The 13,450-nt window shown below is 42.0% G+C and overlaps 1 protein-coding gene across 1 annotated transcript in view; it reads left to right on the top strand.

Moving 5' to 3' along the window:
* Positions 1 to 13,450, top strand: part of LOC144752596 (VPS10 domain-containing receptor SorCS1-like) — a 1,975,184-nt gene that overhangs the window by 1,590,722 nt on the left and 371,012 nt on the right. Inside the window, exon 19 of the mRNA XM_078640477.1 lies at positions 10,833 to 11,019. Coding sequence (XP_078496603.1) covers positions 10,833 to 11,019 — 187 coding nt within the window. The remainder of the gene's footprint in view (positions 1 to 10,832; positions 11,020 to 13,450) is intronic.

Here is a 13,450-nt window from a genome sequence, read left to right as displayed (position 1 = left end):
GAATAGGTTTTTTTATATAAAAATTGTGTCCAGGGTAGACCAATAACTCGGAATGTTTTTTCTAAATAACAACACACTGATGAACATACCCTGAGATCTCCATATGAGTCTCATTGAGCTGAGAGTACCGACCTATTCTCAAATGAAATAATAAGTTTGGGGATAATAACGCAAGAAGCACTTTGAATTAAAACTTTAAGAGCTGTGACAGTAAAAACACGTTCCCTCCATTCTAAACAGGTGATGCAACACAATCAACAAATCTTAACACAGTGATATGAAAACGGACATATAGCTGTGGTAAGTGTGGGATCCATTTTGTGATTATAACTAAGTAAGGCATACCATAGAGTCCATTTACACACGTGTATCCTACTTTACAGGGATCCTAAATTCAGAAAAAGACCTAAGGCTATCCCGCCAAAAACTCGAGCCGAGAGAAAAGTCCGGTGGCTCCTCCGTGTTTTTTAACCTATCTCCGTGAATTGATACCAGGTAACCTCTCAATATTAGAACTGATACCACACTAGAAAAAAAGATGAGTGTAGTGATCGTCATTATAAGATGTTTTTTCTCAAACTTGCTTCATAAAGGTACAAATAGAAGAAACAGATGGAATACAGACATCCGGTTATCTTCAGAAGTTCTCTAATTGATAAACAGAGAAACTTCGTAACGTCAGGTATCCACTCTTATTATTATGAATATTTTTTAAATAAACCTCTACATAAATGTGAGGGGTTTACTTCACCAACTGAATGCCCAAACAATAGGGTGGTATAGTCACCATAGAACCACACATCTTAGGTAGAGACTCATAGGAGGTTCTAAAGTAACAAATGTTTTGTAAAAACAACAGGTAGAACTAACTACAGAGCAAAAATGCACACCAGAATGTAGAGTAAACACTGTAAATGTATCATAGATGATGTACTGAATTAATATGTATCTAAAATAATGTTGTTTTAATTCTAGACTATGTTTGAACTGTCAAAGCGTCCTGAAGAAGGTGTAAACACTACAAACAAACACCGAAAGGCAGCGTCGACCTTTGTCCTTTGACTTTTTTAGATTTGTTCACTTACGTGAATATATTTTACTTGTATTTTCTAGATTGTAACCCTCACAGGGAGGTATTTTAATAAATTGTGTTTATAATTTTTACATCTCTGGTGGCCTTGTTTACCTGTTAGATATGAGTATTTTGTGGATATACAAAGATGGAAAGTGTTGTATAATTACTTTTTGATCACACCATGATGTGATACCTGAGGACTAGCTTAGAAACTAGTTTTCCTTTACATCATCTGGTCTTAGTAAATATTGCTGATTTTATTGAGCATAGTACAAACCACAGGTTTCATTCTTTCTGCTGCATCTCCCCCTACCTGTGTTTATAACCAGGGGAACCTTCCATTTGTTTAGAAGCACCTAAGATAAGGGTCACGGCTATTGAGCCAGTTGAGAAATGTGGCCAGGGTGTCATGGGTGCATTCCCAGATCATGGGGATGTAATCTATGTACCTCCACCATGTTTTTATGTTGCCCAAATAGGGATTGGTGATGGGCATTATGTGTTCTTGTTCAAAATGGTGGACGTATAGTCCCGCCACGCTTGGTGCAAAAACACTGCCCATTGATGTGCCGTTGGTTTGCAGGTAATAGGTGCCCTCATATTCGAAATAATTTTCCTTGAGCGCTAGAGTTGCACAATCCAGGATAAAGTGCCTAGGTGTGTGATATGTCCAAGGAGGTTGCATGAGGACATCCTGCAGGACCTGGAGTGTGGCATCTTGCGGGAGGCTGGTATAGACGCTTTCTATATCGAGCCCTTCCAGGAGTTAGGTGGTTGGGTCAAAGCTCTCATGCTTGCTGATATTAAGCAGGTGCTTAGTGTCTTTGATGTAAGTGGGGGTTTGCTCAACCAGAGGGTTGAGGAAGTGGTCGCAATACCGGGACAGGGGTTCCAAGAGTGAATTGATCCCTGATACTATGGGGTGGCCTGGAGGTGGTATTGTGCCCTTGTGTACTTTGGGTACAGTATAGAAATGTGGTATTTTGGCGTTTGATGGTGTCCCAGTCTTGTTTTGAGAGATTCTGGAGCGTAAAAATACATTTCCCTTAAAATTCTCCAAATCGCTGATCATGCGTGTGATGCTCCCGTGTCTTAGCTCACCACTCTTGTACATACCAACCTGATAATCTTCACGCTGACCGTACCACCAATACGGTAACACCTTTGCCGCATTTGATCGTGTACACTGCACCTTAAAAAACTGCAAATAACGTTTTTATTGTGACATAAGCCATCATGCTAAGACTCTCTCCCTGTATGTTTGTCTTGCCATACATTTTGTATGTCCAGGTTTGCATGGTGAGGGAATCCCCCTAGCACACGTATAGCACCTTAGAGAGTGCTTCACATATTCCAACCAAAACACTCACTTAAATATTTATTTGAACTTTCACTATTTTACAGTCCTGAGGAAAGCCAGTTTTAAATTCAAAGGCCTGGCTGAAACATGTAGACCACAACTGGATGTAGGAGACCCTAATACATACTCCTTTCACATCCACCAGCCTTTTTAAATGCTAACAGAGGCCCAGTTAATAAAGTCTAATTAACCCTAGGGTACTGGGACCACTGTATAGCTTTTTAACTATCACTATTTACGTCACCACACTGCACACTCAGTTACATACCTGCTCCGCTGTAACCAGGCGTTGTAGCACACCCGGGACACACCCGGTGTCACTGGGTGGGCCCGATGATGAAGCATGCCACCAACTAGATTGGTGGGTGAGGGCTTCATAAAAAAAGCTAATGGTTTGTGCTTCAACATACTGCTCTGATTCCTGTATATAATTTCACAATAGGCTAGTCCTTTTTGATTACATATAGTACCAGACTGCACACAGGCTCTGCAATGGCAGACCTTAGACACACTGTACAAGGCTACTTATGTGGGTGGCACAGCCAGTGCTGCAAGCCCACTAGTAGAATTAGGATTTACAAGCCCTGGGCACACTCAGTGCGCTGTACTAGGGTCTGACAAGTAAATTAGACAAGCCAATCATGGAACCACTGATTAACACATTAATTTACAGGAGGGAGCACTTGCACTGTGGCACTGAACAGCAGTGGCACGGTGCCCCAGGCATCTAACACCAGCAAAAACACATGAGGCAACAGCATACATGGAAGGGAGACCCATGCCAATGGTGCCAGGTCTAACACTGGAGCTTTAATGGCCGGTGGAGCCCGCTATGTTGAGCTTAAAGGCTATATTACACTCCAAAGAAGAATGCAAGGCAGATATGAGTTGCACTGTTGTTCTTGCCCAGGGGATTACATAAACTCATAGGTCTTTCTTAAAAAATTGTCCCCCTTTCTAAGATGTATGGTTATTGGAATTGATTGTGAAACCCTCTGATAACCTCTGTCTGATCCAAGAAGTTGTTATCCTTAATCAAGCTTTCTGTGAGAAAATCATAATCATCATACCTTTCCTTAAATAAGCGATGGACTTGGCAAGCATTTGCTGGATAGGTGTTGATCAATCTCCAGCATAGATACTAATCTTGTTTTTTGACCTGAGGTTTTTTTCTATAATGCATCATCGCTGGCAGTAGCTGGGAGGGGATGCTGCAGTAAAATATGTGCACACAGAGGATCATTTATAATTCCACAGCATACTGCTACTCATAACTCAACACCCAACTTCTGTAAGGAAATGTACATGCGTAAATAGCAAAAACAGTTTCATGGTGTTTAATCAATACTTTTAACCAAGCATTCAAAATAGAACTGAATTCTGTTATCGCCTTTGATTTTAATACTCGCAAACCATAACTGGAGCAGGAAGAGTTCTTTGTGCTTACAGTCAGTCATATGTGTAGTTTTATTGTTGTAAAAAATGTGCTTTTATGATGTAATAAAAGAAATAATTGAGGGATTACAGAGTGGCTGGCTTTTCTTAAAAAATATTTAACATATTTTGTCATTGAGTGGAATCGACATCTAACCTGTCATCAGGTTTACTTGATTGTCTTATTATTTTAAATGAATTGTGATTACGTTTTAATTTCTACAAGATGAAGCGGTTTAAATTGCCATAAATATTTTTTAAAGTGCTGTACGTTATTACCATTTCAAAAGATTTCACAAGGAATGCAGTGTTTTTTTAAACGTTGAACACGGCAATGAAAAAAAGATTTCGCGCCAATTTGTGATGCAAACATGGCGCAAAATCTTATTAAATCTCCTTCAAAGTCTTTCCCATGAAGAGAGACTGGTGGAGACCAGTGATGACCTCGTCCGTTTACAAATAAAAACGAGAAAGTAGTGACGTCTTTTTAAATAACATTTCATGAACTAATATGCAAAGGAGAGGCCACACTCTGTTCCTCTCTCCCAAATGATTAGGGTGTATAACATCAACAGAACAGGAAGACACTTGTTTTCTGCTTTTGCAAAATTGTGACAATCGTTCTATCAGTTCCGTCGCCTTTTCTCCTTTTCATTCAGAGATTGTGGCCACATAAGGTATAGAAATAGTGATGGCTGTAGTCTTAAGTGGAATATTATCTGTCAACGTATATGTTTGCTTCCTGCTTAGTTCAAAATGTAATGTGCTACAAAAACAGAAGAGTCTATTCAATTGTGGGCATATTGCAGCAAGCCTCTCATGAAGCAAAACAATATCGATTCAATGGAAGTGAATTCACCTTGAACACTTTTGCATGACTGAAAACACCCTTTAGTAACAATTGTGTTTCCTGTCGTTCCTATCCCATCCTGCACCCCAAAGGTAGCTTGTGTTTGCTTAGCATGTCAACTCTTACCACATCATCTGCGCCATGGCGCCTTCTGTCTGTCTGTCTGCGACCATCCCCCTGTGTAGACCTGTGGGGTGGGAGCAGGAGTGTCTAGGACCATGAAGGAGTCTGGAAGGGAGGCGTCTTGGCCGACTTGGTTTCCTGACCATTGGTAGGTGTAGGGAAATGGGTGGGGGTGGGCCTACTGACATTTGACACAGATCAGGGCAAACAAAGTAGACTACTCTCGTCTCGTAGTGAAGCATCAGTGACACAGCTATATCTTAATTTTCACAGGGAATTTATTGAGGCGAATGTATTTCATAATGTAATCTATCTGTGTGTTCGCTAATGTTAATTCACAGGACCCATGTTGTTGGCAAGGAAACTGCAAACCGAATACAGTCGACCAACACTTCTTTCCAATTTCCTGGAATTACAAATATAGTCTCATGAGACTTCTTATTTCAACGTTTTTGTATTTACTCTAAAACGTAAGGCTTCTGAAAAACTCCCTTTTTTTCTTTGATAAGCACCACAGACTTTAACTGTGTCTTTTTGCTCAAATTAAAAAAATGCTCTTTCCATGTCCTTTGCATTCTGCGAGGTGCGCTGCATTAACAAACTGCTGAGGGGACGCAAAGTTTGCTCCAAATGTCAGCTTCTTATCCTAACCCCTTAAGAAAGGTATTGCAATCCGAGCATTTCCAGTTGAAAGGTTTTAAAAAATTGAAATGGGCTAACTAAAATCTTGTTATAAAACGACTGTTTGCATCAGCTCGTATTGTTTTCCAATTACCGGTATGAAACTCGTGAGTTCTGGCCCTTTCTTGGGGGGGCTCGGTGAAGGTGAGGCCAGGCTTTGGATGGGATTGCTTTCCTCCTTGCAGAAAGCTTAACTACTGACTCAACAGATTCAAAGGTTGAAGTATAATTTAACAAAAAAAGTCTAATGCCCTTAGGAAAGTACATTCAAAACGAATTCGTCGAACAAATCAGTTATGCAAGCAGCACTCCCTAACCTTTGAAAATGGATGGTCAAGTTCTCGGAGAAGTCGAACCAGCAAATTGGATGAAAAAGGTGGTCTGTGTGTAGATGAATGGAAAGTTCTTTTCATGCAATAATCAGAGGTCTTGTTTCCAGGGTGGAGGTGAATACTGGAACTAGCAGCACACGGAAATATAATGTACAGCTGTGCTTGCTGAAAACCACAATACTGTGTATGTAGCTACGTGTGTTGCTAATTATATACTCGTTTACTATTATCAGCACCATCACTTTAATGTAATTTCATTTAATTTGGTAATTTCCGTATTACAGCTCTTTTATTCAAAACAATGTGCACATATCACTAAGTCATTACCAAATCAAACGTAATTCAAACGGTAGAGTTGGCTAAAAAGTTTATTTTGGGACAAAAAAAGTACTTTACCGGACAGGAATCTGGTTTAAAGATGTACTGGCATGAAATCAAATGTCTTGTTTGGAATGGTGAATTCCAAAGGAACTGTTCCATGGAACATAATGCAGATTGCAGAGTGAGGGACTTGGTGTATTGGTAAGTTCTACAGCGTACAAGTGAAAAGCTGTCTAAAATGTTCACACGGTCAAATTAAGTAAAGCTAGATAGTCAAAAGGTGTGTGGTAAAAAAAAAAGTGAAAAAACAAAACATAGAACATCCAGAACTATGAGCCTAGTATGAAAAGCCAAATTTCATTTTGCACTGAAGTATGAAGAATACACAGAAGGAGAGAGGCTATTGAGGAAGATGAACATGGCGTATCGAAACTTTAGATTCATGAACAAGAGTTTCAAATAAGAGATTTGAGGGTGAAATTGTAGAGAAAGCCAGATAGCCTTAATTATGTTTTGTTTAAAGTGGTAAAAGACCTTGCTGGCTCTCAGACAGTCGCTATACCCCCTCCTCTTTCGAGTAAGAAATGCGACGAACTTGCTCAGTATTTTACATCTAAAATTGACATAATCTATAGAGATATTAAATCTCTTGAGGAATCTATTGACTACCCTGGGCCATCCCCTGTTAGCACGGTTCCCCCCCTGGCCTCTCTGCAGACCTGGCCTGATCTCGTACCTGCCACTCTCTTAGAAATTCTAAACAACATCAAATCTGGCTCACCCATGGATCCTGTACCTATTTCGGTTCTACGCCAGCTTGAATCCTCCCAACTTGAAGTGATCTGCTCTTTGCTTAATGCTTCCCTTGCTTCTGCCACGGTCCCCCATTGCTGGAAGCATGCAATGGTTACTCCGCTCCTCAAGAAACCTACTGCAGATCCTAATGTCGCTGCCAACTTCCGGCCTATTTCATTGTTGCCAGCTTTTTCAAAAATTTTGGAAAAACACATTCATCTACATCTCTCACGTTTTGTCACTTCTAACAATCTTCTTCACTCATCCCAATCTGGCTTTCGTCAAGGATTCTCTACAGAAACCACCCTATTAGGCGTTACTGAGAACATTCGCCAATTATTGGATCAGGGTCAAACAGCTGCACTGATTCTGCTTGATCTCAGTGCAGCTTTCGATACTGTCTCCCACAATATCCTCCTCGATAGCCTTGCCTCCTTTGGCATTTGCGACAAAGCCTTACTCTGGTTTTCGTCCTTTCTTTCCGATAGGACTTTTCAAATCTTTTCAAATACTTCCACTTCGAACATCCACTATTCCCCTCACGGTGTTCCCCAGGGTTCTATTCTTAGCCCTCTCCTCTTTAATTTGTATGTTGTTCCGTTAGCCCATGTTGCACAGCTTTCTGGTCTCAATCTTTTCACTTATGCTGATGATTCTCAGATTGTTTTTTCTTTATCTCAAGCTGATCCTTCTTCACCTTCTTCTCTGCAATCCGGTCTCAGCGACATTTCCCGCTGGATGAGCCGTAATTTTTTAAAACTTAACAGTGAAAAGACGGAGGTGCTTGTCTTCGGTAACAAGCCTGACCTTTGGAGTCCGCGACACTGGCCATCAACCATGGGCGTTCTACCTACTCCTTCTGAACGTGCTAGGAACCTCGGGGTTCTTATTGACAGAGATCTGTCGATGAAAGACCAAGTTAATAAAGTCTCAGCCACCTGCTTTACTATTCTTAGATGGCTGAGAAAGATATTCTGGATTCTGCCATCTGACACCCGCAGATCTGTTGTGACGGCCTTGGTGACCTCTAGATTGGACTACAGTAATGTGCTCTATCTGGGGGTTACCAAGGCGGTCTTGCGTCGTCTCCAATTGGTCCAGAATGCTGCTGCCCGACTCCTGTGTGGATGTCGGAAATATGATCCTATCACGAAACGAATTAAGCAACTTCATTGGCTTAATATCGAAAATCGTGTAAAATTTAAGGCACTATGCTTTATGCATAAGATTAAAACTGATGTTGCTCCTACTTACCTTCGAGCACTCGTCAAGCCTTATTTACCCATCCGCTCACTCCGTTCTTCTTCCCAACATTTGTTCTGTGTACCTAGATTCAGACTTTCTAGAATGGGAGGCCATTCCTTTGCTGTACTGGGACCCAAATTGTGGAACTCTCTTCCTATGGACTTACGAATGGAGCAGTGCCATCTCCGTTTTCGAAGAGCCTTAAAGACCTGGCTATTTGCCTAATAATTCTTCTCCTCAGGATCAACTATGTGCTTACTGTCAATCAGCGCCGGGAAACCCTTATGGGTAGCTGTCGCGCTCTATAAGATTAATTAATAAATAAATAAATAAATAAATTACAGCTTTATTCCAACCATGGGTTCATAGTGTCACTTGCACAATATCAAAAGACACCTTGCACAAACAGGAAAGAGATGTAAAAGAAAATAGGTGAACTATTTTCTCCAATCTTTACATAATTCAACAGTAAAGGTGATGGAAAGTTGAACACGTGTCAAAGAAGACTATAAGAAACGCAATATAATGATAACAACACATGTGTTAACCTCCCCTTCAAAAACAAAGAAGCACTGCATTGACATATCAGCTGATGTGACTTCTGGCATGGAGGGCCTGATGTAGACTATAGCAATGGAATGTCCATCTAAAGTCAAACTTTTATGCAGGTCCAGAAAGTAGAAGATGAAGGGTCTGAAGATTTCCAGAAAAAACACATATGTCTTTCTCTTGTTTGCATCCACGTTAGATTTCCTTTAGGATGTCAGTCAAAGTCTCTCACTGCAGCCTTTAAGCTCTTCTCTAGACAAAGAAGGGCGTAATAGGACTGAGAATTGGTTCTCTTTCTCTTCTGCCCACTGATTAAGATGCGGATTGCTTTTGCTCATTCCTTCATTGCCTCTTCGATTGCTCCTTCCCAGCCTCACCAAGATTAATGGCAGCGCTCAAGTGTGGTCGCCCTTATTTAGCAATGTGGTCTACGTCTTGAAACTCGCAAAAGAAAGTGAAAGCAATTGTCTAAATGAATCCTTGAGTAAATGTTGACGTGGAGCCTGTCACAAGGCAGACCACACAGAAGGGATGTTGTGTGTTTTGTCCTTTTGTGGGCACTGTTGCTGGAGCTGGCCTTGTTAGGGCATCTAGGTGGACATATTGTAAGCTGCATGTTTTTGCCTCACACAATAGACTTCTTTCATGCACGAGTAAAGACTAGGACCAGTGATTTGATTCTGCCAATATATCATCATTCAGGCGAAGGATCCATTGATAAAGCGTTTTGTTTCTTAAAATTTACATTAGTGCAATGACAGTTCCAGGGTTTGGCGCTCTTGCTCACAAACACATGAGCGAAAGTTTGTGAGGGTGGAGACCGGGTGCCTGATTGATTGGTGGGTTTTTATATTTTAATCTCTTATTTTTATATCTCACAATGCTAGATTTTATGACGAGGCTGTCTTATTAACAAGGAGTACAGATAGTTGTGCAGTAGCATGCATGATGTTCAATTGCAATCAGGACAGATCTTTCAGTGTCATATGTGGGGGGTTGTGAAGACATTCAGAGGGAGCTGCTTGGCAGAACAACATGTGTCCCTAAGTGCAAAACCACTGATGCTGCAGACCACAGCCTACCTTTAAACAATCGAATCGATAAAGGCCTGCTCATTCGACTATGGCTGCTGTAGAACCTTGTCTGGTGATATTTCTTACTGCATGAAAATAGTGCAAACATAATCAAGAACTAAAACGATGGAAATTAAAGTGAATTGTATCTCTTTGTCAAAAATGCAGCGCAGCCTACATACTTTTGTGCTGTGTTTCAGAGAACAGTGCCATTCATCCTCCACACTTAGGGCCATATTATCAAGCAAGGGCGCTACATTATCGCCGCTTTTATCGGCAGGAAACTGCCGCTAAAACGGCGATAAAGGGCTTGATATTATGCCCTTGTGAATTCCCACAGAAGCCCAGGTTCTGGTGTTAACCCGGGCTTCTATGGGAATTCACAAGGGCATAATATCAAGCCCATTAACGCCGTTTTAGCGGCAGTTTCATGGCGATAATGTATCGCCCTTGCTTGATAATATCGCCCCCCTTTTCAAAACTCATGTTAAGTTAATATACGGAGTTAATTGTCCAAGACGAGAAACCTATAAATAAGCAACGACATGTGTTGCGTTAAAAATACGAAACACAATTTAGCAACAGATATCTGATAGCCTCATGCGTTTACAAATCCTATGTGGAAACAATTGCTACATTTTTAAAAACACATTTTCCTGGTTGAACCCTGAACACAATCACCGAGACCTCATATTTAAGGCTGCGGACCCCGCACCTTCCCTGCTTGTTATATTCCTTGCAGAGATTCAGGCTCAATTTCTTTAAAACGAGATGAGCGATTTGACGGAAAACACCCGGCTTTTCCCCGGGTAATTGGGCTCGGCTGCGGGCATGCGGTTGACAGTTCTTTGCACACCACTCAGCGATCGGCCACTTTTCCTTGTTTCATTGCAGCGCTATCCATTCTCACTTCACAACGTGTATCAACCTGTCAGTGCAGAGTTTGAGGCCTTTTCTATGTAATTGACCTTTACTTTTTCTGCTTTTCTTTAAGGGGGACATTCAAAGAATCAACCTTCAAGTGGATTTTGGCGATGGCACTGCAGTATTTTACGCTAACCTCAGTTTGATGGAGGAAGGAATTAAACATGTCTACCAGAACGTTGGGATTTTCCGCATCAGCGTGCAGGTGGAAAACAGCCTAGGATCCGACAGCGCTGTCCTCTACTTGCATGTAACATGTATGTTATCATTACCACAGTTACTTTTTATTACCATGCTTTAATTATCAAACGTGCTTTTGAAAGGAATATGTCTTGGTATTCTCTTGCAAGTGGAAGTTATAGTTTTCAAGGGTAATGCTGATGAATGCATCTACCTGTGGATTTCTCACTTTTTGAATATTCCCATTTGCCAGCTTTGATGTAAACTTTTTTATCTCCTCTCCCACGTCAACAGGGGGCTTCGATATCTGCATGCGGCACCTCGGTATGTCACTGGAGTCATAAAGAGACACCGTCGGCATGCTGACATTAGCAGGTGCGGCCCTTGCAGGTAAGAGCGGCGAGGCGGGGTGGGGGCGGACTCGACAGACGACGACGAGGGGAAATTAAATAACTTTCCCTCGACGTCATCTGTCGAGTCTCCCCCATCCTGCCCCACTGCTCTTACCTGCACGAGGAGCTCCTGGACGTTAGTTCCCTTTTTTCTGTACGTCTGATGCGTACAGGTTTTTTCCATTCTTTTTGGAAATTTTTGAGTTTTCAATGTTTTTTTTCTTTTAAAGTGCAGTTTTTTGGAAAATTTTGCTGCTATCGAAGTTGGGTTTTAAAACCTGCAAGGACTGTGTGGTTCAGATGCCCATTACTCTTCACAGTCCTCTGAACCTTTGCTACCCTTCAGTGAGGTTTTGACAGAGCAAATCTTGGCTATCTAGCAGAAACGACAGCCATCGCTGTTTCAAGGCTAAGAGCCAGACGATATAAGCCAGTTCATGGAGATTCTCTCTTCTTGTCCTCTCATCCTGCACCAGAGTCTTGTAGTTCAAGCCTCATGCTCATCAAAGCTGACCCCAGGTCCATTCCCCACTTTACCTGCAGATATGGAGTCCAAGAAGATGAGGCAGTCGGCTAAAAAGATTTTCTGATCTGGAAACGAGGCTCTAAAATCCACTAATGCTACCTGTCTACTCGGTAGATGCATCATGCACTGCTGGATTCAGTGCAGTATTTTGTTCCTAAACTGCCATACGACATACAAGGTCATCTTTCGGAACTATTGAATGATGGACAAGCTGCACCCCCCAGGGTATCCAGTTGGGACTGGATATGGCTGATTCTGTGGCAAGGGCGATGGGCACTTCAGTTTCAACCCAAAGACATGCAGGGGTTCTGGCTTTTCACCAGATTTACATAACACTGTTATGGATTTGCACTTTGATGGCTCTCACTTATTCAGATCAATGGCATATTCTACTTTAGAATGTTTCATGGTCAGCAAGGCAATGGCTCATTCCTTGAGGCTTCAGTCTCAGCTTAAGAATTATGTGCAACTCAAAAGATTTCGAGGCTTCTCCAGAGGCTTTTTGTTTTGATGGCGCCAACAGCAGAATAGCTGTAATCCCCTCTATGAGTCTTATAGAGAGTGTGGTAGAGGTAGACAGTGGGCCATCCCCCCCCCATCTTCCACCTTAGCCCTCTCTGTTAACAACACAGAAAACCAGTCTTAGTTTTCCCATCTTAGACTGCTTTATATGTGGGAGGAAGAGTGTCCCAGTTTCCGAATCAATGGAGGCCCATAGCATCAGACCTTTGGGAGTTAAGTATAGTAGAAAACGCGTATGCGCTACCCATCCAAAATTTCCCCCCACCCTTTCCACCCGATCAAATTCACTTTCCATAGACCATCTCCGGCTCCTCCAAAACAAGGTCCAATTCCTACTTCAAGAGGGCGCAGTGGAGTTGGATCCAGGTCAGAGATGCTACTTGCGTTAATCCCTGCTTACCAAAAAGGACAGCAGTTTACATCTGATCCTGGACCACAGGATTTTGAACTGGTTTCTCAAACAAGAAAAGTTAAAGATGCTGACCCTAGTTCAGGTCCTTCTGTGCTTTAGAAAGAAGACTGGATGGTGTCTATCGACTTGCAGAATGCTTCCTTCCACATCCCTATCTGCAGTCGCGCAGAAAGTATCTCTGCTTCAAGATAGGGTCCCAACATTATCAGTTTGTGATCCTACCATTAGACCTCACTTCCACTCCTCGGGTCTTCATGAAGTTGTTGGTGGTGGTCATGGCCCATCTCAGAAGGTCAGGATATCCAGTATTCCCTTACACAGATGATTGGCTCATAAGGACCAAATCACCAGAGTTGGTGTTGCATCACATGCAGGTAACAACTTGTCTGTTTGCTTGAACTGGGCTTTTCTGTTAACAAGCCCAAATCTCACCTGGAGCCCTCCCAGCACACCTAGTTTCTAGGGGCAGTCCTTGATACAGCTATAAATTGAGCCTCACTTCCTCCTCAAAGGGAGCACAATATTCAGGCTATGATCCCGATGTTTTGGGATAAAGCCGTTACTCCAGTCCAAAAGCTTTTACGCTTGCTATGTCTGCTAACCTATTGCATACTGTTGGCCACCCATGAATGCTAGTATTTGAGGGTCCTCCAGTG

Source organism: Lissotriton helveticus, chromosome 5_1 (genome assembly GCF_964261635.1).
Source record: "Lissotriton helveticus chromosome 5_1, aLisHel1.1, whole genome shotgun sequence".
NCBI classification, from domain to species: Eukaryota; Metazoa; Chordata; class Amphibia; order Caudata; family Salamandridae; genus Lissotriton; species Lissotriton helveticus.
The sequence above is the reverse complement of the archived record's forward strand: the minus strand, read 5'-3'. Positions and strand labels throughout refer to the sequence as shown.